This window comes from Candoia aspera, chromosome 1, assembly GCF_035149785.1.
Source record: "Candoia aspera isolate rCanAsp1 chromosome 1, rCanAsp1.hap2, whole genome shotgun sequence".
Taxonomy (NCBI): domain Eukaryota; kingdom Metazoa; phylum Chordata; class Lepidosauria; order Squamata; family Boidae; genus Candoia; species Candoia aspera.
In genome coordinates, this window is record NC_086153.1 from 149,743,176 (window position 1) to 149,770,612 (window position 27,437).

The window sequence follows — 27,437 nt, forward strand, 5'->3', positions numbered from 1 at the left end:
TTGTCAGTGCATTTGTAACTTCGAATGGTCGCTGAACGAATGGTTGCAAGTTGAGGATTATGTGTAATATATTTTGAAAACTGAATGCTATTTCAAGAAAGCTGAGGTTCACTCACTCTGATCATCAATACTGCTTTTCTGATGTCACGAATTCCATCATATACTAGTCGTGAAGCATCAATAAATTCATTTTCATCCACTGGCTGAGCAGGGTCAGAACTTAATGCTTCTACAGCAGCTTCTACTTGTTCAGTAAAACGTGGCATAACTACAGAACACAAATTTGGGGGAACAAGGATATAATAGAGAAAAATTATGCAACAACACATTACTAAAGAGCAGTTTTAATTTATATGTATTATTGGAAAAGCATTGTGAACTGAGATACACGTATGTCTGTGCAGGTAACAAAGAACAAGGCTACACATGAGAACATATTCAGAGTGCAGAGTGGGCTATTGCATATTGTAGGACTATGTGAACTGCAAAAAGGGTGACCAAGGGCTGCATACGGTTCAAAATGTTGCTTATTCCTGCTTTACAATGTTCAGTTAAGGGAAGGTAAGTAGCTTTCTCATGGCTGAGAGTGACACGTAACTTTTTCAGGAGCCAGGATGAGAATGCAAATAAGCAAAGCCAGTATTTTGGGAGGATTTTTCTTAAGGTTTTTTTTTTTTAAGGGAGGTGTCTTTTAAACTATATACACCTATTTCAGGATGCACGCTACCATTTTTGAGTATATGCCTTCTGAAAGTGCTCAGAAACAAAGGTCACAGGTGGCTTGAGTGCCAAAAATAGCCCTAGCTAGGGCAGTGTTTCTCAACCTCAGCAACTTTAAGCTGTGTGGACTTCAATTCCCAGAATTCCCCGGTCAGCCAGTGTTCTTTTAACACTGTTAAAACAAGTATTCGGAACCCTATGCCAGTAACTTCCTAACTATTAGACGATACATCTCCACCTACAAAGGGGCCGGAGAAAGAAGTGAGGAACGTGCCGTGGCTGACACTATTTCATCAAGACAAATAAAAAGCATGATTACGCTGTTTACTTTACCTGTGTTTGACAGCAGTTTTGTTGCTTCCAACACCTTTTCTGTATATACCCCAGGCTCATAATTATCCATTTCAGAAGTGACAACATGAATTACTCTTGCTGCACGGCCACGGATTGCACCAGCAGTGCGATCTAAACCGTCAACATCTTTTTCTTGGAGAGCAATGACACATTTATTTACATCTTCTAGAATATGATTTTCTGGTGGTTAAAAAAAGAAATGGGAAAGTCACAGTTTGCGCCGATAATGTGTAAATCCGCAACAGCAGGTTAAAAAGCAGTTGCTATGTATATTTGAAATATTAGGTTTTTCATGCAGCAGATAAAAAATTCCCACTGATAAACCTCTATTTCATTTATTTCACTGAAAATGAGCATAACGTTAGGTGTAGGATGGCAAAAATATATCCCTATCTTTAAAAAAAAAAATCCACAAGCTGAAACTAGTCAGAGGCAGTAGTCTTATAGTGCCACAGATCCCAGCCCACCGACATGAAGATACAGGAAGCCATTAGATTACCTAATAGACAGTGACGTCTCCCTATATTTAGAAGCTGGCAGAGTTACGAACTGTAAATACCATATCCAAAATTCAGTCCCATCTATTTCTTTGGGGGCCTCCTCTTCAGAAATCCAGATTCTTGTAAAACTTCTCTAGTATCCTCATAGAATAAAACTCTTCACATATCAATTAGTGGAGATGGGTGGTAATAAAAATATGACAAATAAATTAATTACGTAAGAGGAAGGCTTTTCTTAACCTACATGTGGCTTAATGAAAAGCTAGATGATGAAGCCAAATATAACACTGGACAACGCAGAAAAAAACAGAGGAAAGTCAACAGAGTAGGAACAGCTACTTGCTTAGCTCCAGGTTGAACAATATGCACTGTATACTTGTACGTGTGGGTGTTGGTGCCTTAAATCAGAAATATTTCTGGTTTCTCCTTATTATCCTATTTATCCTGTACTTTCTACCTGTTTGGTTTTATTGTGAACTACCCAGAGTAGTCTGGTGTTGCCTATATTGAATAAACAAATAAAAAACCAACAAACAAAGCAAGGTTATCAGAAGAGTTGCTGCTGCGGTCGCATCCTGGAATTCTCTCTTTCCTCCCCCAAGTCCTAAGGTCTCTACTATTACACCTTTTCCTTGCTGGAGGAAGCACCCTGTGCCCAGGCCTTCCCAGTATGAAAATCAGCCAGACACTTGTGTTTCCTCTTTCCCATTCCATTTTGTTACATCTACATATTTTATAGTCTTTTTATTTTAATAATTTGAACAGCAAACTTAAAGACCAAGCTGCACAGAAAACAGTATAGAAGCACAGAATAGGAAGCTAAGTAGTTATTAATAACTACCATTATGGATGTGCAAAACATTTCACATTCATAATGTTCTTGACTTCAACAACTGTTTTGTGTGAGAAACAATTGCTTCACGTTTGAACTGGGCTGCTTAGATCATGTGCTGTAAGCTCAAAAAATTTCCAAAATAATTAAACTGGTCTATTTCAAATGAGGAACAGCTGTTTCAAATGTGATATAATTATTCTGGATTTGAAATGGTCCACATCCAAAACTTTTGCACACCACCAATTATTACCTTATTGTGTGTGTGTTTAGGCCAAACACAATATAATCTTTCATTTGTTCTGGTACTGGCATATTAAAAAGCAAGCACCAATACAGGATTAACTGAACACAGGTTGGCAAAAATGATGCAAATGTTCAGTTGCTAATCTGTATTCAATTAAAGGTAGAGTTCAAGATCACACTTTATTTCATAACATTCATTATGTTAGCTGTTACACCATTTAACTGTTAACTAATTAAAATAATAGCAGCAGCAATTCAATGTAATTTCAGGTCTGGAAACTGTTATTCTACCAAGTTGAACAATTCAAGCAACTTTATGTAAATCATGCAACAGGATGAACAAAATCTGTAAGCTACACTGTAGAATTACTGGTATTACATAGATCAAGCAACAAAAACTTAGTTATGACATGGGCAGACTGATGACACGTCTAACAGAATGTAAAGTCCTAAATAGGGCCTTGAAGAAGGTAGTGATGCTGTATTTATATGCTTCTAGTACTTACCTGTGCTGTGTATACAAAACACAGACATAAAAACTCCTGAGCAACTGTGGATATTTATGTATTAGAATCACACCACAGAAGCTGCAAAACCTGCTTTTAGCAATATAGTGACAGTCTTGTAAAAACAAAGCTAACATGAGAGATGTGAACCAAAAACTACTGATGGATATTGAGGAATACAAATTATAGCCCATAATATGAAAGGGCTATTAACTAGAGGCAACTCTTTCCTTTCATGGTCTGCTGAAAGGAACTTAAAACTTTTACTTCATTATACAAAGGAAAGTAAAATGGTGATGCTGCAGCTGCTGGTCAAATGATTCAAACGTCTGGGATTCTAATGCACAAGGTATCCCCAGTGCTGTTGTTGCTTGCAAAGGACAGATGACTAGCACACCAGATGCAGATTGTAGCCACATTCTTATTACTGAAATGGATACTGTACATGAGGTCCTAGTCAGATCAGGAAGCAGGCATGCGCATGTTTAATGTGGACTACAGAAAAATCTTCAAACATCTCCTCATCAGCTGTTCTTTGTTCCCCTAGCAAGCGCCTGGGCAAGACTGACCTCAGAGCCAGTACATTGCTGTGGACAGCAGGCATATCTCACAATGGTTCTCCATGTTTCCAATTGAGGCTGTGTTGTTTAGTTTGAATCTTAGGTTTTCCTTTTTTCTTTTAATAAGAATTTTAATAGATTTCAAATAAAGATAGAAACTACAGAAAAACAAAAAACTACAAAGTATTAAAAAAACTAAAAGAGTGAAAACACAATTTTTTTTTTTTTAAAGGTTACAGAGAGGTGACTTCCGACATTTAACAGCAAGGATATACAACAATCTCCATAATCAATCCCTTACTCTATATTAAACCAAAATCACATTATTTCTATAAATCATTCAATTGGCATGATATAAAAATCACTAAATACAATTGCTCCCTCCCCTTATGTTAGAAAAAGAAAAGAATATATAAACCTCCTAATCAACTCCCGTTAACATTTATTTACTTCCTTCCTACTACAGTTCTATACATTCCTGTCTACTATAGTAAAGATCAAACTAAAAAAAAAACCATGTAAATTGTCTGTCATTGTAATTAATACAATTATTTATTTTTGTCAAATTTATCACCGCCCATCTCCCCCTCAAGGAGGGACTCTGGGCGGTTAACAGTAAAAAAACAATTAACCGTCATATCATATCATATCATATCATATCATATATCATATCATATACCATACCATACCATATCATATCTTAATCAATTATACCTAAAACCAAACATTTATTTATTTTTTATATACCTTAATAATCTTAATCCAATTAATTAAAGATAAGTGAAGTCAACCAAACCTTAAAAGCAATCCAGGTAAGTATTGTAAAACCCTTACCCCACTTCAAAATAAACAAAGCATTTACAAATCTCTGCAAAACACAGAGCTTTTTTCATAAAGAGGTCAAACAGCCCAACTGCCCCCCTTAAAAACTCCGACGTCTCTTCAGAGAACCTTTCAAACATAATAATCCCTTTTCCATGGCGTTCCATCAGAAGATCAGTTCCACTTATGGCTTGCAACTCGATCCCTCTGTCTAATTTCTTCAACTCGACTAACCGATCTTCATCCAGCATTTCAACAGAAGCCCTGATCTATTAGAAGAGACATTTCTATCGCCGTTAAGCTCTTCAATTTCTTTCACAACATCCCCAGCCAGATGACACATTTTAAACCTCATGTTTTCCACAATGTCCTGAATACCTTGCATAAAAGCATGGCAGGAATCAGAAAGCATCCGTTTGAAATCTCAGTGAAAGTCGGAAAAAGTCTGATTGAGATCCTCCATGTCTCACGCAGTAGATTATGGCGCCCTAGGTACTTAACCAGCGAGATAATAGAAGAATTTCCAGAATGTGTTTCCAGAAGTGAAAGTAAGCTAACAGGCAGTTCCCCAGGGAAAGTAGCAGCAGAAAGCTGAAAGTTCAAAACAGCAGATTCAATGTGTAGGAAAATGCGAAAATCTTCAAATTTAGTACAATAATAATAACAGGGAGATGATTACATAGTCTCAACCCTCCTTAATATTTGGATGGAAAGCGAAATCCAAAGCTTAAAAAGCTTTTTAAAAAGAATTAATCACACAAATAACGATAAGCATCGAGAGAGTTGTTTCTCCTTGCTGTAGAAAGCCTATCTTAGGGTACACATCCTTAAAAGAAAAATAAATTGGGTGATTTAGAAATGGGGTGGCTGGTCTTAATGTCCCTTTAAGGCTACAGTGCAGCTTGGAAATGGTGATGCCCCAGCCTCCTGGCAGCTCTTACCGGTTGAGCGTGAGCGCTGTTTACGATCTCCTGGTTGCAAGTCGCTGTCCTGGAGGACAAATGGAGTGATTCTGAGCATTTTCCTTTCCCGGTAAAACACTCTTGGGCTTCAGGAAAAATCTGCCTGAGCCCCAAAAAACCTGCCGCGTTGTCAGTTTTGCCCACAGAGCCCATGAGCATGGCTGTTCAGTCCGCCATGTCCCTACCAGAAGTCCCAAATCTCAGGTTCTTCTGATCATCTTCAATTTGCTTTGCCCATAATTATCTCTGGTGCTGTATGTTGGACTTTCCACTATGCAGGCCACTTTCCCATGGACTACAAGAAAGGTAACATTCTGCCATTCTGCATACATATCTGAACTATCTTAATTTGCATTTCTGCATTTCATTCTCAACTGTAGATAGTTCAGTGTGTCTCTGTCTGATGGTACTGTATAATTCTTGAGAAGGCTGTTTAAGGAGATTGCCAGTATAAACCATAGGCACATTAAAAAAAATCAAGCCTATTTATTTTTGATTTTAATGGTGTCCATGTCTCAGATCCATATTGCAAGACTGGCAGGACTAGTGCCAAGAAGATCTGCACCCTGGTTTTCACTGAGAAGTTTCATTCCTTCTATAGGCACTAGTTTAACAATCTAAAGAGAGATGTGGCTGATGGTCCTTGTCTTCTGTTCTTCCCCCGTGACTCGTGATATCTGAATTGGTTAACCTGCTCTATTTGTGGTAAACAGCAAACTGTGACCCATCAGTTATGAAAATGTTTGTTGCATTAGTTCTCAGACTGAATGAATGAGTAATGTTTGCAATGTCATACAAGATGTCAATGGCTGCTGTGTTACTGCCTGCAAATATGGCACCGTAATCAGCAAACATGAGGTTAAATAAATAGCGGTTTATCATCACACTCTATACCTTGCCTGTCAAAATCTCTCATTACAGCATCAACGATGACATCAAACAGCAGGGGTAATATCATACAACCATGCCTAATGCTCACTTGAGGGAATGGTATTCAAGGCAAAACTGAAATACTCTGGCCACATGATAAGACAGGACAACCTGGAGAAGATGCTGATGCTAGGGAGAGTGGAGGGCAAAAGGAAGAGGGGCCGACCAAGGGCAAGGTGGATGGATGATATTCTAGAGGTGACGGACTCGTCCCCGGGGGAGCTGGGGGTGTTGACGACTGACAGGAAGCTCTGGTGTGGGCTGGTCCATGAAGTCACGAAGAGTCGGAAGCGACTAAACGAACAAACAACAAAAATGCCTAATGCCAGTTAAATTAAAAATTCCACTGAAAGTTATACACATTTATTTATTATCCACATTTCTATTACCGCCCATCTCCCCCCAAAATGGGGACTCTGACGTTGTTGGAATTGCTGTAAGTTTCTTGCAGTAGGCTTTTGGATTTTGTGGACATGTGTTTCGTTTTCAAGGTTTTCCTTAAAGTTGGCCAGTATACACTGTTGAAGGCTGCTTGAAAGTCAGCCAATGCAATGACTGTTTGTCACATCAAATTCACTCTTCCATTTGCTGCCTGATGGTGAAAATTTGGTTACAGCATCCTCGGGTTGGGTGGAAATGGGGTGCTCTTCTCTAGTTATCTGTTTCTGCTGTTTCCGGAAGTGTAGTTGGATTGTTCTCATGAAGACCTTTCCTATGATGGATAGAAGACTTATGCACCAGTAGCTTTTGCATTAGCAGCTGTCATCTTTTTTCAAAATAGTGATATACTCGCTCCTTTCCATGCAATGGAGAGCTTTTCTGAGTGCCAAATGAGTCGTAACAGTGAATGCACTCACTGAGTCAGATAGTTTCCACCAACTCTGAGCACCACAGCCATGACTCCATCCATTCCAACTGTTTTACCATTTCTCAGTAGTTTTATTGCCACTTTTACTTCATCTATTGTGGGCTCTGCATCCAAGGCCTGATTTTCTGGTGTTTGAATGAGCAGTGGTCATTTGCTGGTGGTCCCAGCAGCTCTTCATAGTTGCATAGTTATTGGAAAAAAATCTCCCCACCTTGGAAGTTACTTATTTGACGATCTTACAACATCCCATCAGCCGAGTTGATTTAGTCCTTCCCCTTTGGTATCTGAGAGTGTTAACAAGCATAGGGTACTTGTGCTTTTGTGCAGCCACTTCTAATTCCAGATCCATGGAGTTCCAGTGTGCCTCACACCTTGCCTTTAGCTGGTGGCAAATTTCACTTTTTTTTTTAAACTTAAGCCTTTTAATGTAAGTTTTACTGATGAATTTTTACAAAGTTAAAAAGATAAACACAAAACAATATAAAGAGAAAAGAAAAAGAGCAAAAAGTGTTAAAGCAATAAAGAGAATAGAAAAATGTTTTTAACGGATTTGTAGATAATGACATAAAATAACAGTGTAAGAAAAAACAATTGCAGAATAAAAAACATTATAGAAATACTTTTAAATTATGCTTTCCCCTCCTTTCCATTTGGAAACGTTTCTCCAACTGTCAACCTAAGTATTAACATGGAGGATTATTGCTAGTATCTGTTTAAGTTATTTCATTGGCTATTTTTGACCGGTCTCCTGAATCTTATCCTTAAAACCACATTCCAAATGTCTAAATTTGCCTTGCTGTGTGATGTGTAATATATAAGGGAGCCCTTCCTGCTTAAATTTGGTTAGACTTCTAGTATGGATACAAACTGTCAGTTTTGCCCCTGCGGCACTCTCTCCATGGTCTCTCAGTCTCGTATTGTTGGCAAAGTTTTTTTTTTCCAATGTTGTGCCAAATTTGTCCTTGTAGCTGTCAGCCTGTATCTTACTAAATGGTATTTTTCAGATATATTTGCTGGAATTATACTTAATAGAAATATTTGTGGTTTTAGCTCAAATTTTATTTTTAGAATTTTCTGAAAATTTTGATATATCTCTTTAGTATTTTTGAGTTTTTTTACATGATCACCACAGATGAGAAGATGTTCTGTCTTTGTTGTGGCATTCTCAACATTTGTTATATGATGTGTCTATCTTGAAAATGGAATTATATACCACCTGTAAAACATTATAAATATCAATTTTCTGTTAAACAGTAGCTTGGAATAAATTTTGATTAGTACTGTGATTCTCTGAAGTTTTACATCCACTTTATCATACAAATTTTGATTTGTTCCATCTCTATATTTCAGTAACTATTTATATATATGTCCTAATAGGTGATCTTGGCTTTGCAAAAGTGTTTCAAATTCTGTCGTGTTTCTCAGTTCTTTTTTTCTTGAGATCATTTTTTATTCTTCCAGCGATTTGTAAATGCATCAACCACGGTAAACTTCACTGTATTGTGCAATGTCAACAAGCTTAGCTCATTTGCATTGGTCTATCAAGTTTAGGCATTTGTCTGAGATTCATACTTCTGTTTAGTATCATATGGTCAGCCATACACTTTTGGGACATTTATAGAGAGCTTCTGTTGAAACAACTGAAGGTGTTTTGAAGTTGGGTGTTTTTGATGTCTGGGCTAATTTCAACAGGGGTGTAGATGGGAATGTGTGCGTTTGAACTGTGCCTGCAACTGTCAGGATGGCTAGTTGGCTTTAAAATCTGTTGGAATGCCAGCATGCTTTTGGCTGGCCTAATATCTACAATGAAGCCAATCCCCTTAGAGTGCCTTTTCACATCAGAGTAAAGCAATGTTGTATCTTCACTGCTTTCTGGTACTTGAAAGGTTTTGGTTCCTGATTCTGTTTAATTCAGTATTACCATACTGAAATTTTGTAATGTGATAATTCTCAAGCAATGATTTCCTTCTTGCCAACATGGTATCCTGTGTGTACATTCCAAGTGGCTATGTGGATGTCCAATTTTGGTACAGTAAGGTTATAGTTTGATATGTAATCAGCTCTTTGGACAGCTGCTAACTTTTCACCAGCATCCTGGCTACAGACTAATGTTGGCACATCAGTTGCCCCAAATTTGGCAGTATTTCTGTATATGATTAATCTTCTGTCCATGGATTCATGTCTGAAGCTGGTCTCAACTCCAGAATGATGTATAGCAAGGAAATCTTGTTAATGCTAAATACAGCTTCAATATTAAGCAAAACAGGTATTCTGACAGTCTTAAAACTCTAACAAAATGATTTGGGATTCTGTGAGGAACCTCACAGAAATTCTTTGTGCCAGAGTTCTCTTTAAATCTGTTTCAGCAGTTCATCAAAAACTGACCACTGGATAATCCATAGGTGGCTCTACATTGCACTAAAATTATGCCGTATAAACGGTACTATTTCTAGATTATGTGGGTGGGACTGTCAGCAAATGGGCACATATTATAATGCTTGATGTAAATGCCTAATCTGTCCAGTTCTTTTGGTTGAAATTTCTAATGAAATTGGGAAAAACATCCAAAATTCCTTCATAAGGAATGCTGTTGTCAGTTTATCATCTATATTCCTAAGATGCATAAGATTTGTTATTGCAAAACACTGAAAACTTGTCACTGAATGAGAACTATTTAAAAACGTGGGAATCTAACAAATCTAAAAATGTGGGAATTTAACAAAAAAAGCTTTTAAAAATTCTACAATACAGTACAAGTAATTGGTCACCACTGTGTTAACTATATTAATAATGCTTTCCTATAGATTACTTATGCCTTGCAAATGTCATTCTGGATAGAAATATTGAATATTAAAACAAATTATATGGTCAGACATCTCACTGTAGCAACGCTGGCCAACTAGCAATAACAAAACAAAAAGCAATTCAAAACAATTGCAATAACAATTAATGTAAGTGTGCCAGAGGTTCAAATAAACCCAGATCACAAATAAACCAACAGGGGTCACCTGTTTTTTTTAAAAAAACCTTTTATTTTTTTATTTTTTTATTGCTCACCCAATACTTGAGGGAAAAGCCAGGTCTTTAATGCCTTATGAAAGGCCAACAAAGTCAGGGCCATCTGAATCTTGCATGTGTGTGTGTGTGTGTGTGTGTGTGGATGCTATTCCACAGGGCAGGCCCCACAACAGAGAAGGCTCATCTCCTTGGTCTTGTGAGAGGCAATGTTTAATAAGAGACCTGGAGTATGTCTTCCCTGTTGGATCTGGTGGGGTGAGCACAACCAATTGGAGACAAGGGGTCCTGCAAATAACCTGGCCCTGGACAAGATGAAAGGTGACTTGTTTGATTCAGCAATGACTTCTTGTGGAAAGGGTGGGCTGCTGCCTGTTTCAGAACAGATGAACCCCCCCCACCCGCAGAAAGCATTAACCACCACATGGACCCAACCGCAAATAATCTCCTGGGAGGCTTTAACTGACCAGGAGGACATGGAACTAAAATACAAGTGGATGAACACACAACTCCAAGTACCCTGTCTACTTCATCAGGACTGATACGCTAAAATTCCTCCCAGATAACCATGCAAGACTATGAAATATAGAGGTGAATATCTCTTTTCCTTTCTTGTTTGGATCGCATGTATTTTCACTCATTATGTGTGCGCATGTGTATTTTTGTTCCTGGTTTCCTTGGTCCCCTTTTGCCCCCCCTCCCCCCCGTTTGATTCTTTTTTTTAACCTGGCAATTTTTCTAGTTATCTTGTTATCTCTGCTCAGCAAACAAACAAACAAGAGTATCTGTCATTTGGTGCGAATGCTTCTGAACACCCTCCTGATGTATTACTACTGACAACATGGATGGAGAGTATCATTTTTATAGCTATACTAGAGTTTATATGGATGCTATGCGGTCCAGGTAAGTGTATCTGAAAAGACTAATATGAAAGGGGATTTTCTGCTGTTGCCTTTATAATACTGACCCACCGCAAACTGCAGAGATCCTCAAGTTAATTTTATTACAAGATACTGTATGCCCAACCCCATTTATACATTCTGAGATGCAAGAGTTTTCCCAAAAAGAATTTATCTGCCAGAAGAATGCACACTTGTACTTTCTGGATGATGGTTGGCCTATTGTAATTTAAACACAAATTCCTCAAAAAGTTGTGACTCTTACTTGGGAATTGTAACCAAGGAAGCACTACTCAGGGTGTTTCTCACGGCAGTGCCACGGATCTTACAATGTCGGAACTAGTTTTGGGCAGGGGTAAAGACTGCAAAAATTAGATGGCTTAATGGATTCTAGGCTGAAAAGTCTTTCAGCCCCTACTGGCAGGAAGATATTACCTGGGAATTTCTGCCTCAATGGGTTCATCATCTCACTGGAAAGACTGTCTTCCTTTTTAATGCTCCCTTATAAGAGGCTTCCTCTCAGTGGGATCAAGGTGGAGATATCTATACCTATTATTTACATACATGAATCTCCTCACCACCCCTTTTACGTACTTCATTTATCTGACACAATAGGCTACTTTGCACAAGACATTAAGCTGTTGAAACTATCTTTTCTGTCCAAGCTGGTAAATCAAGGCAACTTGCAGCATACACAATAAAACACAATTAGAAAGTAATTAACTGAAAACAGTGTAACTTGAAACATGCTATGCTTTAACTCCTTTTCTAAAGACAGAAAGAGTGGAGACTATACATAACTCCTGAAGGAAAAATTCCACAGTTTAAGAGTCACTCAAAAGGTTCTCTTGCCCACAAGAGTGATTCTGAAAAGAAAGTGAATGGATATGCTCATGGAAAAGGAGGTCTCCCTGGAGAAGGCCTACATCTTTTAGGGCTTTAAAGGCCACGTATCACTAGAAAACAACTGGGCTTCTCCTCAAGTATTTAGGTGCAGGCACAAAGTAATACAAATACTGTAGGCCTACTAGCAGTCTGTCACATTCTGCATTAATTTCATCTCCTAGGATTCTCTTCAAAGGCAATATATTAACAGGAAGATTCACAGGATTCCATGAAGTAATCTTCAGCATTCCTGAAATTTGATCAACTTCATAAAAGAAATTTAAGCCATGTCTAGCTATTACCTGATACTGCCAGGAAATCATCAATGGAAGTGATGTCATCCACAGCATCTGTCAGCACACGCACTTGCTTTTCCCATTGTTCCTTAAACAACTCCATGTTTTCTTGAGCTAATTTACTTTGTGGCTTGGCAGCCAAAGCCAATGCTGCATTAATTACCTGCAAAGCAAAATGTCCACAACCATCGATTTACCAATTTTCACACAGTATCTAGTTTTCTATGAAACTGACAGGTCCATTGGGAAAAACCTTCCTCCTATGGGATGGAGTGCTGAGAAAGCCAAGTGATTTAGTTAAGGCTCGCTAAAGAAAGATTTAGATTTCATCATTTCCTGATTGCTAAAGCACATCTTATGCTACATTACATTTATTTTGTATTTTAAATCTATATCCACCTTTTCAACAGGGCAGCTAACAAATCAAATGCAAAAAACCCTGAACTCCCCCCCCCAACCAATAAATTTGAAAACAGAAAGTTTAAAAGCAAGGGAAAAAAAGCAATTAAGAACAATCAGTTCTTAAAACCAATTACATCTAAGGATCAAAAGCCTAACTAACTAAAAATACTTTTATCTGTCACAAGTTTATCAGACATACAGTGAGTTTTCTTGGCAGGGTATTACATAGCTTAGAAGCAACTACCAAAAAAGGTCCTCTCTTGGGTTCACGCCAAATGTTTGATGCATACTGGTAGGGCTAACATAAGATCCTTACCCACAGGTATTAAGATTTTGCCCTTGCATAGAATGCAGTCAGGTGATAGAAGTTCAAGTGATAGAGGCCACAATCAGTATAGTGAATTGTGCTTGGCAGGTAATGAAGCTGGCTTGCCATGACCATATATTCCCTATAATAAATCCCATTAATTGTGGAACTACAAGGAACTACAATACCCTAAACTAACTGAAGTTTCTGAATGCCCTTCAAAGGCTACCTCAAGCAGAATACATTACAGCCCTGCTGTCCTTCCTTCAAGAGTATGACAGTGTTTTTCCACAGGAATGAACTCTTAAGACTAAAGCAAGTATTGGATAGGGCCAAAATCAAAGACTTGTACATACTTGTTCTCCCTGACACACTTTGTTTTAAAAATACAATTTTCTCTCCCTTTAGCAGTAACCTTCAAGAAAGGAATAGAGAGCTTTTATGAGAGATGTCATCTCTAACACTGGGGTCCTGAAATAGCGGGTTGCATGGAATTATCCTGAGTTATAGGTCATCCAAATTACACCATTCCTGCTGGATCTGGCATGTTTTAAATTTTTTAATAAAGAAATGACTTCTAGAAAGTTCCAGCTTCTTGAATATAGCCAGTAAGTGTACATTTTGTGTAGCTAGTCCAGTGAACTTGTGTGTTCTATCTGAAAATTAACCTACTCTCAGTTGTTCTTATCGACAATAAATTAAGTTTTTCTAAAGATACTTATATTCCACAGCTCTGGAATAAAACTGGAACATGAAAATGATGTACCAAGCTTGTAATTTACCTGAGGACACAGTGCTTCAAGCTGACTTGCTGACATGTGAACTAATTTCACACCTTCTTCATTATTTGAGATAGAACAGGCCAAGTTGGCAACCTGTGTAAAGAGAACACATTGATTAAATTTATATCCCACCTTTCAACTAAAATGGTCTTCAGGGTGGCTAATAATAACATACAGATAGTTTTAGTAATATAAACATATATCCATAACACTGTAAGACTGGTGTCCTGTAATTTTTCGTAAGAATCTAGTAAATACCTTTTAAAATCTTTCACAATTACCAATACAAATTTGACAATGAGGACCAAGCTTACTTTTATTATAACCAATAATAGCCTCTAACTGAACAGTCAATGACTCAGTTATTCTCTTAATTTTGACTAATGCACAAGTGAAAAATAACCTTTAAATAAGTAATCACCATCAAATTAAGGCATGCTTAAATCTTTACAACATAACAAGATTAACAATGTATTAGCCAATTAAATTCATTATTCTAAATCTCTGTTTCTCAAACTTTCTGCAATCATGGATCATTAAATGTTTAGAAAATGCAGAAGTTACCCAGCAACCCCTTTGCTATTTTTTATCTTAAAGGACATGGACCTTTACGTTTTTCTGTAAACTATATAATGAATATAACTGCATCTTTGTATGGATTGTATCTGTACTGAATGGATACCTAGGGCATTCTATAATGTTTATATATATTCAGTGACAAACATATGACAGCCTGCTATTGAGAGCCTTCATTTGTGCATAGAAATATGCAAAAGTAGTACAAAAAGATAAGAACAGTGTGTTCTAGCCCCCTGGAAGTAGCAAACGATTTCTTCCATTTAGCAGTAATTCTCAGGAAGTAAAAACTGGCTAGCAAACCAGGTGGATATCCTCATCAGCAGAGGAAACAAGGGCAAATTAGATAAGCAAGTCTCTCGAAAATCAACCCACACTAACCAAGTGCTCCATTACCAAAGTAACAACCCAACCTCCCACAAGAGGAGCTGTGTAAAGAACATTCTTCAGACGAGTACAAACGCACTGCAGCAACCCAGAGCACCAGAAAAGGAAACAGACTGCCTATACAACATCTTCCAGCAAAATGGATACCCGCTCAACTTCATCAAAAAGTGCCTGACCACTCAACCCACCACAGCACAACCAAGACAAGCTCTGAAAAGGATAACACTGCCACACATCGGAAACATCTCAGAAACAACCAGCAGGCTCTTACAACCATACGGCATCACTGTAGCACACAAACCAACTAAAGCTCCCCAAAACATCTTAAGGAAACTAAAAGACCCAGGAGCCCAAGAAAAAACAGGAGTCCTCTACCACAGTACATTGATGATATCAACTATACACCTCTGCCCCAGTGAATTAAGTGATGCTGTGAATGCCTTGTCTTGGTGCCTGGAGGCTGTGACGGTCTGGACGGGGCACAAAAGGCTTCAACTGAACCCTGGCAAGACTGAGTGGCTCTGGGTTTTGGGTCCTACCAGTTCTAGGACTATGCCATTTTGGTGCTGGATGGGGTGACACTGCCCCAGACAGACCCAGCACGCAATTTGGGGGTCCTCCTAGACTTGTGACTCCTGCTCAAAAAGCAGGTGGCGGTCATGGCTAGCGGGCCTTTGCACAGCTTTGTGTTGTGTGCCAGTTGCGCCCCTCCCTGGACTGGGAGACTCTGCTCACTTCCAGATTGGACTACTGTAATGCGCTCTACATAGGGCTGCCCTTGAAGATTGTCCGGAAGCTTCAACTGGTGCAGAATGCGGCAGCACAGGCAGTTACGTGTGCTCCTAGAAGAGCACATATCACACCTCTGCTTCACGAGGTGTATTGCTGCCGGTCTGCTTCTGGGTCCAATTCAAGGTGCTGTTTTTGATCTTTAAAGCCCTTCACGGCACAGGGCCGGGTTATCTCAGGGACCGCCTCTCCCCAATTACATCAGCCCATCCCATTAGATTTGGCAGGGAAGGCACGTTACAGGTTCCATCAGCCAGGGACTTGCATCTGGTGGGTCCCAGGAAGGGGGCCTTCTCTGCCCTGGCGCCCTCCTGGTGGAACATCCTCCCCCCTGAAGTTAGGCTCACTCCTCCCTTGCTATCATTTGGGAAGTCTCTCAAGACCTGGTTATGTCATCAGGCCTCAGGGTCTTTGGGAACTGGAGACATTCTTAGATGGCTCCACTGTGATAGATATTTTTGTTCTCTCTGTGGGGTTTGTATATTTAAAATTTTTTATAATATTGTGGTGGATTCTGGCGCTGCTGCTGGTTCCTGGGGGGAGAACGCATTCCAGACTGATAAGAGGCTTCATAGCCTGGACTCTGTTGCTGGGAAGGTTAAGAGGTTCAAGGAAGCTCTGCCCTACAGCCCTTCTGGGTTATTTTCCCTTAGGTTAGTTTAAGAGGTGAGAACAATAAAGATCAGAGTTGGAGATAACGGCTCAGCGTGGTTCTTGGCCTGGTTTCTGACAATATTCTTATTTTAATAATTACTTTTTATCCTTTTATAATGATTGTTTTTTTATCTGCTGCTTTATTCAACTGTTGTACGCCACCTAGAGTTGCCTTATCTGAGATGGGCAGCCATATAAATGTGACTAATAAACAAAAAAAACTTCTTTCCCTCTCTTTCGGTCTGTCTACTCCTTCTGAAAGAAAAACACCTTCTTTCATTTGGCTGCTGTACTCAGTTTGCTGGTGGCTGCAGAGCTCCGAAACACATGTCTCCTCCCATACCTGTGTCAAGGTTGCAGCTCTGCTGGCAACTCAGCTTTGCTGACGCTGGGGGAAAGGCTCACATGGGAGGGAAAGAAGGCAGCATAGGTGCCTGTAATTTTTTTTCAAGCAGCCTGCTCTTCTATACATGACAAAATAAATCTCAAGAAAAAGAAATTGCTGAGGTTTCGTATGGCAAAATATGTATGCTGAGCCTTGACTTCCCCTAATTTTTTTCTCACATTTTTTCCTGAAAATTAATGTTTTTATATCTGTTTGATATTATAGAAGACAAAAACTCAAATAAATCTTTCATATTGTAATATTCGTATTTTTCTATTTTATAGCTTTTGCCTACTTGTTCTTCCTAAATGTAGAAAAATGTGGTGTACCCGAGTTCCATTTGCCATAAAAGATAAAGTTAATTAAATTTATGCATGTATAAATATTGTCTCAATAAACTATATTTTCAATATTATATACTTGTATAAGCAGGTCAAGTTATTCACCATATTTACTCAAAGATGACCCTAAATTTAAGACAAACCGTACCATACGAAGAATAGAGAGAGAGAAAGAATCAAAACAAAAACAAAGATCCCAGGCCATGCCCAGCTTACCTACCTTGTAAATGTAGGGTGCCAACTCTGTGTATCTGCACTAAGAGTCATACTACATGAAAGGGTAAGGCCAGGAGAGAAGTATCATTTTACATTAATTGAATGACTGCGAATTAAAATTAATTGCCTATGAAATAGGGCATCCTATTTACAACATGTACTGATCTCTATTGCATATGCAAACCTCTCTCACAAAAAAATACAACTATGCATGGCCACATGCCCCTCTCTCTTTCCAGCAGGAACAGAAAAAGAAAAAAATGACAAAAGAAATGGGGTAAGAGGACTGTTTAACACACACAAACACACCGTACACAGAAAGACAAGTGGGGAGGATTCAATTGGATGGAGGTAAGAAGAGTTAACTGGACCGAGAAATAATGGAAAGAGAAGCCTTGTTTTAGTGTTCTAAAAGAGTTGAAGCCACAAAAGGAACCAACTGAGTTCATAATCTGAAAAGGTTGTTCAAAGCATTACACATCTTAGGTACCGCTTCGGTGGGAAGGTAACGGCGTTCCGAGTCATGCTGGCCACATGACCCGGAAGTGTCTATGATAACGCCGGCTCCAAGGCTTAGAAACGGAGATGAGCACCGCCCCCTAGAGTCAGATTCGACTGGACTTTACGTCAAGGGAAACCTTTACCTTTACCTAAGTCTACTTTTTTCCAAAAAAGTACAGGAAAAAGTGTTTTTGTTACTTTAAAACATCTAGAAAATTTTACATTTTTATTCACCATGCACAGAATTCTTTTTTGGAGCCTGAATCCAAGGAGATGGAAACTTTCCTCCTTTCAGTGGAGGCAGAAATTATGTCAGTTTGCTCTTCTGAGCTCTGACCGAATGGTTAGGCTTCCAGAATGAGTGCCACCAAAATACGGTTTAATCCAGTGCTGTTCATCAGAATGGTAAAGAACCTGACAATATGCAGTTGCCTAGGGAAACACGACATTAACTTTTCATGTGATCAATGCCCAAGAAGTGAAACTGGCTTGCCCACAAACTATAGGTAAAGCAGTGCTTATGACAGGGCTGATGGTCAGCACTTCAATAAAAAAATACAAGTCCAACCCACGACCACAGTACTGCAAGTAATCTCACATTTTAATATGGGAGTGATAATCAAACAGCAAAGGATGATTTTATTGGCTTGACAGCACTAGATTCTTGTTCTCTGGTAGGGGATGAATCTCCCTCTAGCCATGTTGTTTAAAGTGGCTGTTGCTCCGTGTGTGTATTTGTCTGTTGATTCCCACTCATCCTTTAGTTGAAAGATTATCTTGCTAGGCATTATATACTTTTCAGCTTTGGAATTATAAACTTCATGAAAATTTGGTAGGCTTTGTCCCTTGGTACAAATGTGCAAATAAGGAAGAACCAGAACACATATCCCATGTACCAAAGGAAGGCAGAAGGTAGAACAGGATTTACTAGAACAACAAGTATTTATTATTAATCTACTTATTTCCAATCTGTCATAAATCATACTGCTAAGATGAAGAAAGCTGAGATAGGGGATTAAGAAGAGATTTCTGCACATGAAAGGACTGCATTTCCTTAATCTCTGGTACTAAAAATAAATTTCTGGGCTCAAAATACTGAAGTCTAATTCTGTGTTTTCTGTTAAGCGCTGACCAATGGATCTTAAGGTTCTCGTAAAAGTAAATAAAAAAGTGGCTGTCATCACTCTGAATTCTGTCTATCCTGTCATGTACTGTTTTATGAAATAGGAAGGAACATTTACAGAAATCAATGACTAAAGCGTTTTTCAAGTAGGGAAGAGAGAGATATGTACTTTTATGAGAACTTGCCTAATCCAAAAAGAATGAATAACTTAGAATAGGAAAATGCTTCTTGTAGTACAGACAAGGCAAATTAATTTTCAATGCAGTTCTCTAATGCTTTGTCAAATCTGTAATTACTGTCTCAGAATCTGTCCATTACATCTTAAGGGGCATAGATGGCCTCAAGCTGACTACTGGTGCTACCAACAGTCAGATGAACAAGTTTCTACTTACCCTAAAGCGACAATCCTGCCAGATATAATAGTAATAAATGCATACATGCAAGTATTTCCCTAAAATATTTTGTTCCAATTTGAGCTAATGTGTTGGGTAATCTAGAATGTGATCCAGTCCAAGTGCAGATCAAGCCTTTAAATTTTGCTTTGGAATTAACAATTACATAGGAATAAGAAATTAGGTTGAAGTGCCAAGGCATCTTAACTCTAATAATTTATTTGCAGAAAAAATGCTTTATGCTTAGATATTTGAGTAAGCAAGTAATTTTTAATTATTTTTGGGTGGAGGGGATCAAAGCTCCACAGCATCTTATTCCCAATGGATCATAAAAATCAACCGTCAAAAAGGGCTACTGGAGCATTAACCATTACTCCAAACCCATCATGTCAATATTTGCAAAGCTATAGCTCATAGCTATTGGACGACCTCTGTGGAAAAGGCTAGGTTATAAAAAAGACTTTATATTAGCAAGTGATTTTTCTCAAGGACTGGATTTTCAGTTACCCTCATCCTTAATCTTTTGAACTAGGGTAGACAAGTAATACTCGTAACCTCCATATGTTTGCTTAAATGGGAAGCTAGGAATTAAAAATTTGTTGAGCATCTTAAGCTGTTTTGAACACTTTGCAATCATTTCCGAATTCAGAAATTTGTACAGATATTTGTTATTTACTTGCTAAAAAGCCTATTCTGAAACTACAGGAATTTTTACACTTTAAAAGAGAGATAAGAATTCTACTATAAATGTCCACTACTGTCATTTCAGTTGCCCTGTATAAACTATATATTTCTTCCCTCAGTGCTTCGGATATCTTATTTTCAAAATTCTTTCCACAACATGGAAATAAACTTGAGATAATTCACTGCAACTTTTCTGCATCAGACTCAGGATAAAATAATAGTTCCAAAAAGGCATAACCTACTTCCCAAAAAGCGTGTGGCATCCCAATTTAATAATCACAGTACCTCAATCAGCTTGTTGGCATGTTCACGGAAAACCTGCGCATATTCCTTAACTTCTTTCTCATTCCCATTCTTAGCAGCTTCAATCAAAACAAGAAGTGGCACATTTGTTTCCAGAAAGGAATCTGAAACATGGTCCATAACTGCTTTACGGAGCTAAGAAAAGAAATCAAAACAAAGTTAAGTTGTTCAAGGTAAAACGCTATTTTCAACTTCTGCATTACTAAAATGTAGTTTATTTTACCAGTGATCTTCCATTATACACATTTGGCAATCATGGAGAATAATTATTTCACTGTAGGTGGGATTTTAGTTTTGAAATCTGGAAAAATTACTTGCTTAAAACAGTTTCGGAACAGACCTAGGTCAAAACACAGGTTCAGCTTCCATTTTGGTGTGACCGAAGGACAAAGATTTAAAACTGTTTCAGCTAATGACTTGTGTTCTCTTTTCAAAACAGTGAGTTCAGTTCAATGTTACAGACAAGGAATGGTGATCTATGCTGATCCCTAAAGAATCTGTCAAGGGCTGAGCTGAACAAGTGGTCAAGAATGTACAGCCATTCATTGCACAGCTCTCTCTCATACACATCTGAAATCACTAAAGAGAGGCATTAACTACGTCCATTCTAGATGACCATTTCCTTGCTGGTTATGCATTAGTATTTCTTGGGGTGAGGAAACAAAGGTTCTAATCTCATCCCCCAATAATTCAAATGAAGTCTGCTGCTAACAACTGTGGAGAAAAATCCTAGTTTCTCCTGCCCAGCTGATGGCTAATAAAGAAGAGTACCCTCTCTGGGGTGTACAGGGAGGGCCAAGATATGCTGGCAGCATTGGCTTGCTCAGCCTGGTCCTGTCACTGAGCTGAGGGGAAGAGAGAAAAAAAATATTATTACACTCTTGAATGTGACAAAGTGCATACACACTCTAGACTTAAGGTTAGCCTGCCCAGTTTTAATGGAATCCAAGCATTTAGTTTTCTACTACAATTGACTGATCTCAAAAGATTGCTAGAATAAATGGTATGTTATGTACATAGCAGACTACACGAACATTTTATACATATTTAATACTATACCTGTCTACGCAAATCCCTTGTCTTTTTTGTCATTTTGTCTATTGCCAAGTTCAGGGCATCACTTCTTTCTTTGCGTCCAGCCTAGAAAATCAGATAAAGCAACGTTAGACTGAAGTACTATAGTTATACAGTAGCTCAAATCTAAATTCTGGGCACTGACTTTTCCACTGATTCAGTGTCAATGGCATACTGAAATTAGCAGAAGTCTCTCTCGTGTATTGAAACAGTAGCATGGAAGAAAAGAGCTCCTGGACTGAATGTAACCGTTCCACTGATTGGTCTAGAAATCAGAGTACCAAATTTCTACCAAGGTCTGATAATGCACATGCTTAAGATTTCGTATTTGGCTCCCTTAGTTGCACTTTATAGGCTTATTAGGAGCGGGATGCAGCAACGTTCATAACCAGCTGCCTGAGTCAGTTGCGATATTCATTTTCCACAACATTCCAGAATGCTGCTGAATCAGGGCCATTTGCGGGACAAAATCATGGTTAGACTCAGACTAAAGAACAAGGCTGGTTCATTATTTAAAGGAAATGTTGCCATGGGCCATCATGGGTCCTTGAAGATGTCCAGGACGCCTAATGCATATGGTGGACCAACTTTACTACCTTAAAGTATGGACGTCTATGTAGTATAGAACACATGAAAGAGGTTAATTCTCTGGCATAATAGTTTAATCTAGTTGAAACTATAATTAATCCTATTATAACAGATATTAAAAGATAAACTTTAAAGGGATGTCATTTTAGAATATCTTCAGAATGAAGCAGAAAAGCATATCTATAGCTAATATGTAGAATCACTGCTGCATGGTGCCAAGTATATGCAATGGTGCCAAGTATATATAATTAAGTTCAAATTTTTTTGTTGAGCATGCTTAGAATTGCACACTTAGTTCTTGTAGATTTCTAGGTTTGCTAAAGATGGTATGCACATTTCACTAAGACATCACATGGTTGTTTATTTTCAGCACAATTAACCATTATGGGCTATTCAACAAATCATAGTTAAACAAAGCATGACTTAGAATAATATATGAATCCAGATGCAAACTCAGCTGAATTAAAAGAAACCTGAATAAGGATGAACCTCTTAATTACATGGACAGATTTTTCTAACTCCTAGGAAAACTAATAACCTCATTTGATTAAATAGCCCTTGGGGATCTTTGTGATTAGTTCCACCTGTTTAGAAATGGCCACCTCTTTCAGAAAACGATGGAGACATCACTACTTTCACTTAACTTAGCAACTGCTTCTATCCCCAGCAATTCCTTAAGCTCCATATGGCCAATGGCTCTTGTGCCAGGTCTACAAATTTGGCATCTGTCTATAACATGACAAGCCTTGTTATATTACGCCAGTGTAGAGAAGGTGATGCATGAATCTAAGACTCTGTGTCAACATATAGGGGTGCAAAAAGACGAGGGAAATGGAAGGAATGGTATTTCTCAGGCAAAAAGTTTAGTACTAGTAAAAAACGAAGTCCCTTTTTGTACAGGTGGCAGTATTGTACTAGAAAAACATCTGTTGAATTTCACTAACCAAGCAAGCAGGATATGTCTAGGCTCACATATAAGACTAGTTATACTGTATCTATTTAAAATATTTTGAAAGGAAAACATGATGAACATTAGCAGTGACCCCATTTTTGAGTGCTTTTAAGTAAAAAAGCAGAATAAAAATAAACTAATGTGGATACCAACAGTCACCAGGAAATAAAACATTCAGATACAATAGAAGACACAAAGAATAATGCATAAGTACCTGCAGCAAACCCAGATGATGTCAAAATGACAACATGCAAGTGGTGATGCAAACTCTGTCCTCACATACTTGCATCCAATGCAAGTACCAAGTTGTGGGTTTGGCATCATGGTGTCTGTTTTGTTATACCCCCACCCCCTCCAATACTATGGATAATGGGATAAGGAAGCTGGACCTATGGAGGACAGCAAAGAATATAACTAAGCTGCCATGGGACATTGATATATAGGGAACCCCCTCAGAAATTCAGACTTAATCTCATTAATTTGGAAGCTAGATTGCCTGGGTATCCTATGATAAGCAACCTTGGCTTTTAATCCAGAGCAAACACATTACTGCATTTCTAACCCAGGGCTTCCGAAATGGGCATACTCTAGCTGACTCCATGTTTTTCTGCTTAAGAGCTATTGGCTATGTGTCACAAACTATAAATTGTGCTCTGAAAGCATTGAATCTCATAAACTGAAGACAAATTCCAATAGCTGGATTCAAACCAATGATCTGTTTCCAAAAAGTCACTACACCTATTTGTTGAAATATAATAATTCATGTATTATAGGTGAAAGTTTGGACTTGTAGTACAAGTGGAAATATATTTGAGCTAGGATTTAAACTTGTGTATCACTATACAGTAGTATGTTTTTATTGTATGACATTGGCTTGTTATATATTTTTTAATGATGAGCACAATGCCAAGTACTGGTCTAGAAATATAATAAACAAGTGAACATTCAAATGGAGGAGCCACTGTTGTTTTTTTATGCATGCTGCCTTTAAATATGTTACTAATGTATGATGATTCTGGTCATACATCTGATTTTACCTAAGATAATCTACACAACTATCCATCTTGAAAAAGGTTCTTGGAATTCAAATGTCCATTGTTTAGAACTGGAAGCCAACTGACTTGGCTCCTTCTTTCAAATCACTGAATTGCCAACCCTGCAAATCCTAGCTATATGCAATATTCACCTAATTCTCTTTATTCCTCATTACTATTATTCATTGGAATATTTCTCTTTAAACTTCACTTTAAGGTTTCCCTTTTTCCAGCTGCCTTTGCTATTTCTTTGTCTTCTTTTGGCCCTTCTAGGATCTGAACAGCTAACAAATGGCAGCCATATGGCCTACTCCACTATCATGAAGGCATTAGGCAACTGCAAGAAAAAATGATGAGAGATTTCCATATCACAGAAGCCACTATATTCAAATATACTCTCATAATCTAAACTCTCCAATTCAATTACATAAAGAGACAGCAAAACTGGGAAGAAAATAAATGGCTTTCTATTACTATCTTTATTTAAAAATGAGTCTCATAATTATTAAAGTGGAAAGAGTTCCATAAATAGTACTGTAGACACTATTTAAACAAGGCAGACACTTGGGTCACACACACACACACACACACACACACACACACACACACACACACACAGCCACTGTGTGGCAGAAAGGATGACAGCTACTTATCTTCCTCTTCTTGCTGGAGATACTCACCTTTTACAAATGGAGGGCCAAATGTTCTTTTTTTTCCATTATCTTTCCCCCTCTCCTCCAGCTTTGTTCCATCTTTTCTTTTCTCACTCCAAGTGCAGCTATCCCCTTTTCCCACCCTTTCTCCATCCTGTTTTTCTTTTGCTGTTCAGCTGGAATGAGGGAGCAGGAAGTGTGCATGCACTTGCCTCTTTATGTAAGAGGGAATGTTTTGTTTGTGTATATGTATACAGGGGATCAATTAAAATGGAGTGCCTTATTTTAAATGCAACTGGGAAACGATTCAATTTTAGTTTTTATCCTTTTAGTGTGGCTTCTAGCAAGTACATCTGCATGCATGCACACCTGTACACACACACACTTGCCTGTACACCTAACTAGAAGTGTGTCATATGCACATGCCCTTTGGAAAGAAAAAAGCCTCCAGGACTGATTTCAGCAGAAGTTGGTAACTTTAGATTGATATGGTAGAAATCTGTGCATTACATATAACATCTGAGCATGCTAGTAGTTTTTTCATCTCTTCACTTCCTGGACATTGTCTAAAATTCAGGGCTCTTCCTTTCATGCACATAGAATATTTGAAATCCATTACATATGATTTAAGAATATGAGCTTTCAGGTTACAAAATAAAAAGGACTCTGCTAAGGTATTGGGAAGTTTAGTACGTTAAGCTAGCTTTGCCAGATATGCTTGCGATGCAGAGTATGGAACTGCCTTCTAGCAGGTATCTGGAAGTCCAGCATCTTCAGTTTCAAAACCACAGCTCTGCGAACACATTTTCCTCCCAATCGGAAGGTGCAGCAGAATGCTGGATCTGATTTGGAAACTGCAAAGCTAAGGCACTTGGGAACATCTTCATGGCTCAGAACCAGACTTGAAAGCCCCAAACCCCACCGCTTCTGATCTAGAACAGGAAAGGGCTTCTTCAGCTGCAGACTTAATATGACAGCTTTGACTAGTGACCAGCTCAGAACTCCTCCATCTTTTTTCAAGAAAAAAAGAGGTACTTTTTCATATTTTGTCAAGACTGCTAACTACTAATCACTACTTCAAGTCAGAACCCCTCTGGACTTTGTGTCAGGGAAGGTCGGGAGCTTCCTTGGTTGCTGTTAAACAGCTTCCATCATTCAAGCAGCAGAGAAGATGGACAACTGCAATTCTTGGCTTCGCTGAGATCTGCTGAAATCTGCAGTTAACACCCCACCCCGGCCGAATCTGAAGTCTTAACATTCAGATTTAACAATAATTTTCTGAACAGTATTGCATATTCAAAATTCTAACCATAGTAACAGAAAGTTCCTGATATATTTTCTTCCATAATTACTTGATCAAGAATCCTACAAGTGTCAGATGAAAAAGAAATAATTCCTCTGAGGAAAATAGTCCTAGAAAAAGTAGCATTGTTATTTACACTGTATGTTTTAATGGCATGTGCACGCTTGCCTGTGTGTTTGTTTATTGCAGGCTACTTTAGGAGTTAAAAAATTATAGCCTTAGTGACAGAATACTCAAAATACAGTGTTATTATCTTACTCATTCTTATTAACCGAGAATTATGTTTCAATGTTGCCGAGTTTTGATAAGACCACTATATTATCTTCTCCAAACAGATTCTTTATGTATCAGGTTACTCACATTATTTGAACCGTCACTTGCAAAGCTGAGTGTGCAGTTAAATAATACCACTGCTGGCCCACTTTTCAATTCAATTTAAGTAGTAAAAAGAGCTATATATTTAATAATCAAGGAATTTTTTAAAATTTTTTTTTATCCCTTTATTATTTTTATAAATAACTGAACGCGCGGAACGTGCCTAATCCTCCTTCCTCCTATTATTTTCCCCACAACAGCAACCCTGTGAGGTGAATTGGGCTGAGAGAGGGTGACTGGCCCAAAGTCACCCAGCTGGCTTTCATGCCTATGGCGGGACTAGAACTCACGGTCTCCTGGTTTCTAGCCTGATGCCTTAACCACTATTGCCAACAGTTTGGAATGGAATCCAGGTAAATATGCAAGTATGCATGTATGTTTCCAAATTTTATCTGAACTACCCAGATGAATCACCAAAGCCCAGTAAAATTGATTTACACAAAGAACTTTACAATTTTCACAATCTTGTCTTCCTAATATAAGCAATAAATTTATAAGCATATTCCTTAAAAAAAAACTTTGCAAGTGAATGCTACTAGTTTCTAAAGTGCTATATCGTGTGTGACTTTTTCCCTGTTAGTTTTTTTTTGGGGGGGGGGGAGGGTGGCTAATCATCTTATGCACAACCTCTACACTTTCCATACAGAATACCAACACAAATACTTTATCACAAAAATCAATACTGTACAGCTTAAGGCTGTAGCAATAAGCATGTAACCTACAAGAGAGGCTCTTGCAAAGCCATTCCTATCTCCTGGATGTCGGCTGAAGAATTCTTACTTTTTTTCCTCTTAGTGGTAGTCTAATCTCACAATTCACAGTATGCACCGTAGTGCCTTAAACTGCAAAGCTTCTGGAAAACCCAAACACAAAGGAACGTCACAGGATGACGTCAGCCTATATACAGTTGTGTGGTAGCAGCACATAAGCAAATGCATTCTGTACCTTAGCCCTGAAAGCTTTTCAGCAAATGCATTCAAGCGACTACAGAAGCTTCTCTCAGTGATAAGCTGCCCATCTGCCATCAACAAGTTAAGAGTGAAAAAGCCATAGCTGTGGAAAGCGGTTGCAATTAAACAGCTGTATAGTATAAGAGAACCTACCAATCAACTCAGCACTGATTCAGGGATTAACAGATCTGCCACTGGAAATCAAGGTCATGAATTCAAAGGAATATATCAGAAATGGGATGTGAAGGCTTTTTATTTACTCCAGTATCAG

The 27,437-nt window shown here is 38.3% G+C and overlaps 1 protein-coding gene across 1 annotated transcript in view; it reads right to left on the bottom strand.

Moving 5' to 3' along the window:
- The window catches only part of CTNNA1 (catenin alpha 1), a 68,257-nt gene that overhangs the window by 13,036 nt on the left and 27,784 nt on the right, over positions 1–27,437 (bottom strand). Inside the window, exons 8-13 of the mRNA XM_063315816.1 lie at positions 21,297–21,377; positions 20,220–20,372; positions 13,887–13,979; positions 12,402–12,558; positions 1,054–1,254; positions 117–268 (exon numbers count right to left, since the gene is read on the bottom strand). Of these exons, the coding sequence (XP_063171886.1) occupies positions 117–268; positions 1,054–1,254; positions 12,402–12,558; positions 13,887–13,979; positions 20,220–20,372; positions 21,297–21,377 (837 nt within the window). The remainder of the gene's footprint in view (positions 1–116; positions 269–1,053; positions 1,255–12,401; positions 12,559–13,886; positions 13,980–20,219; positions 20,373–21,296; positions 21,378–27,437) is intronic.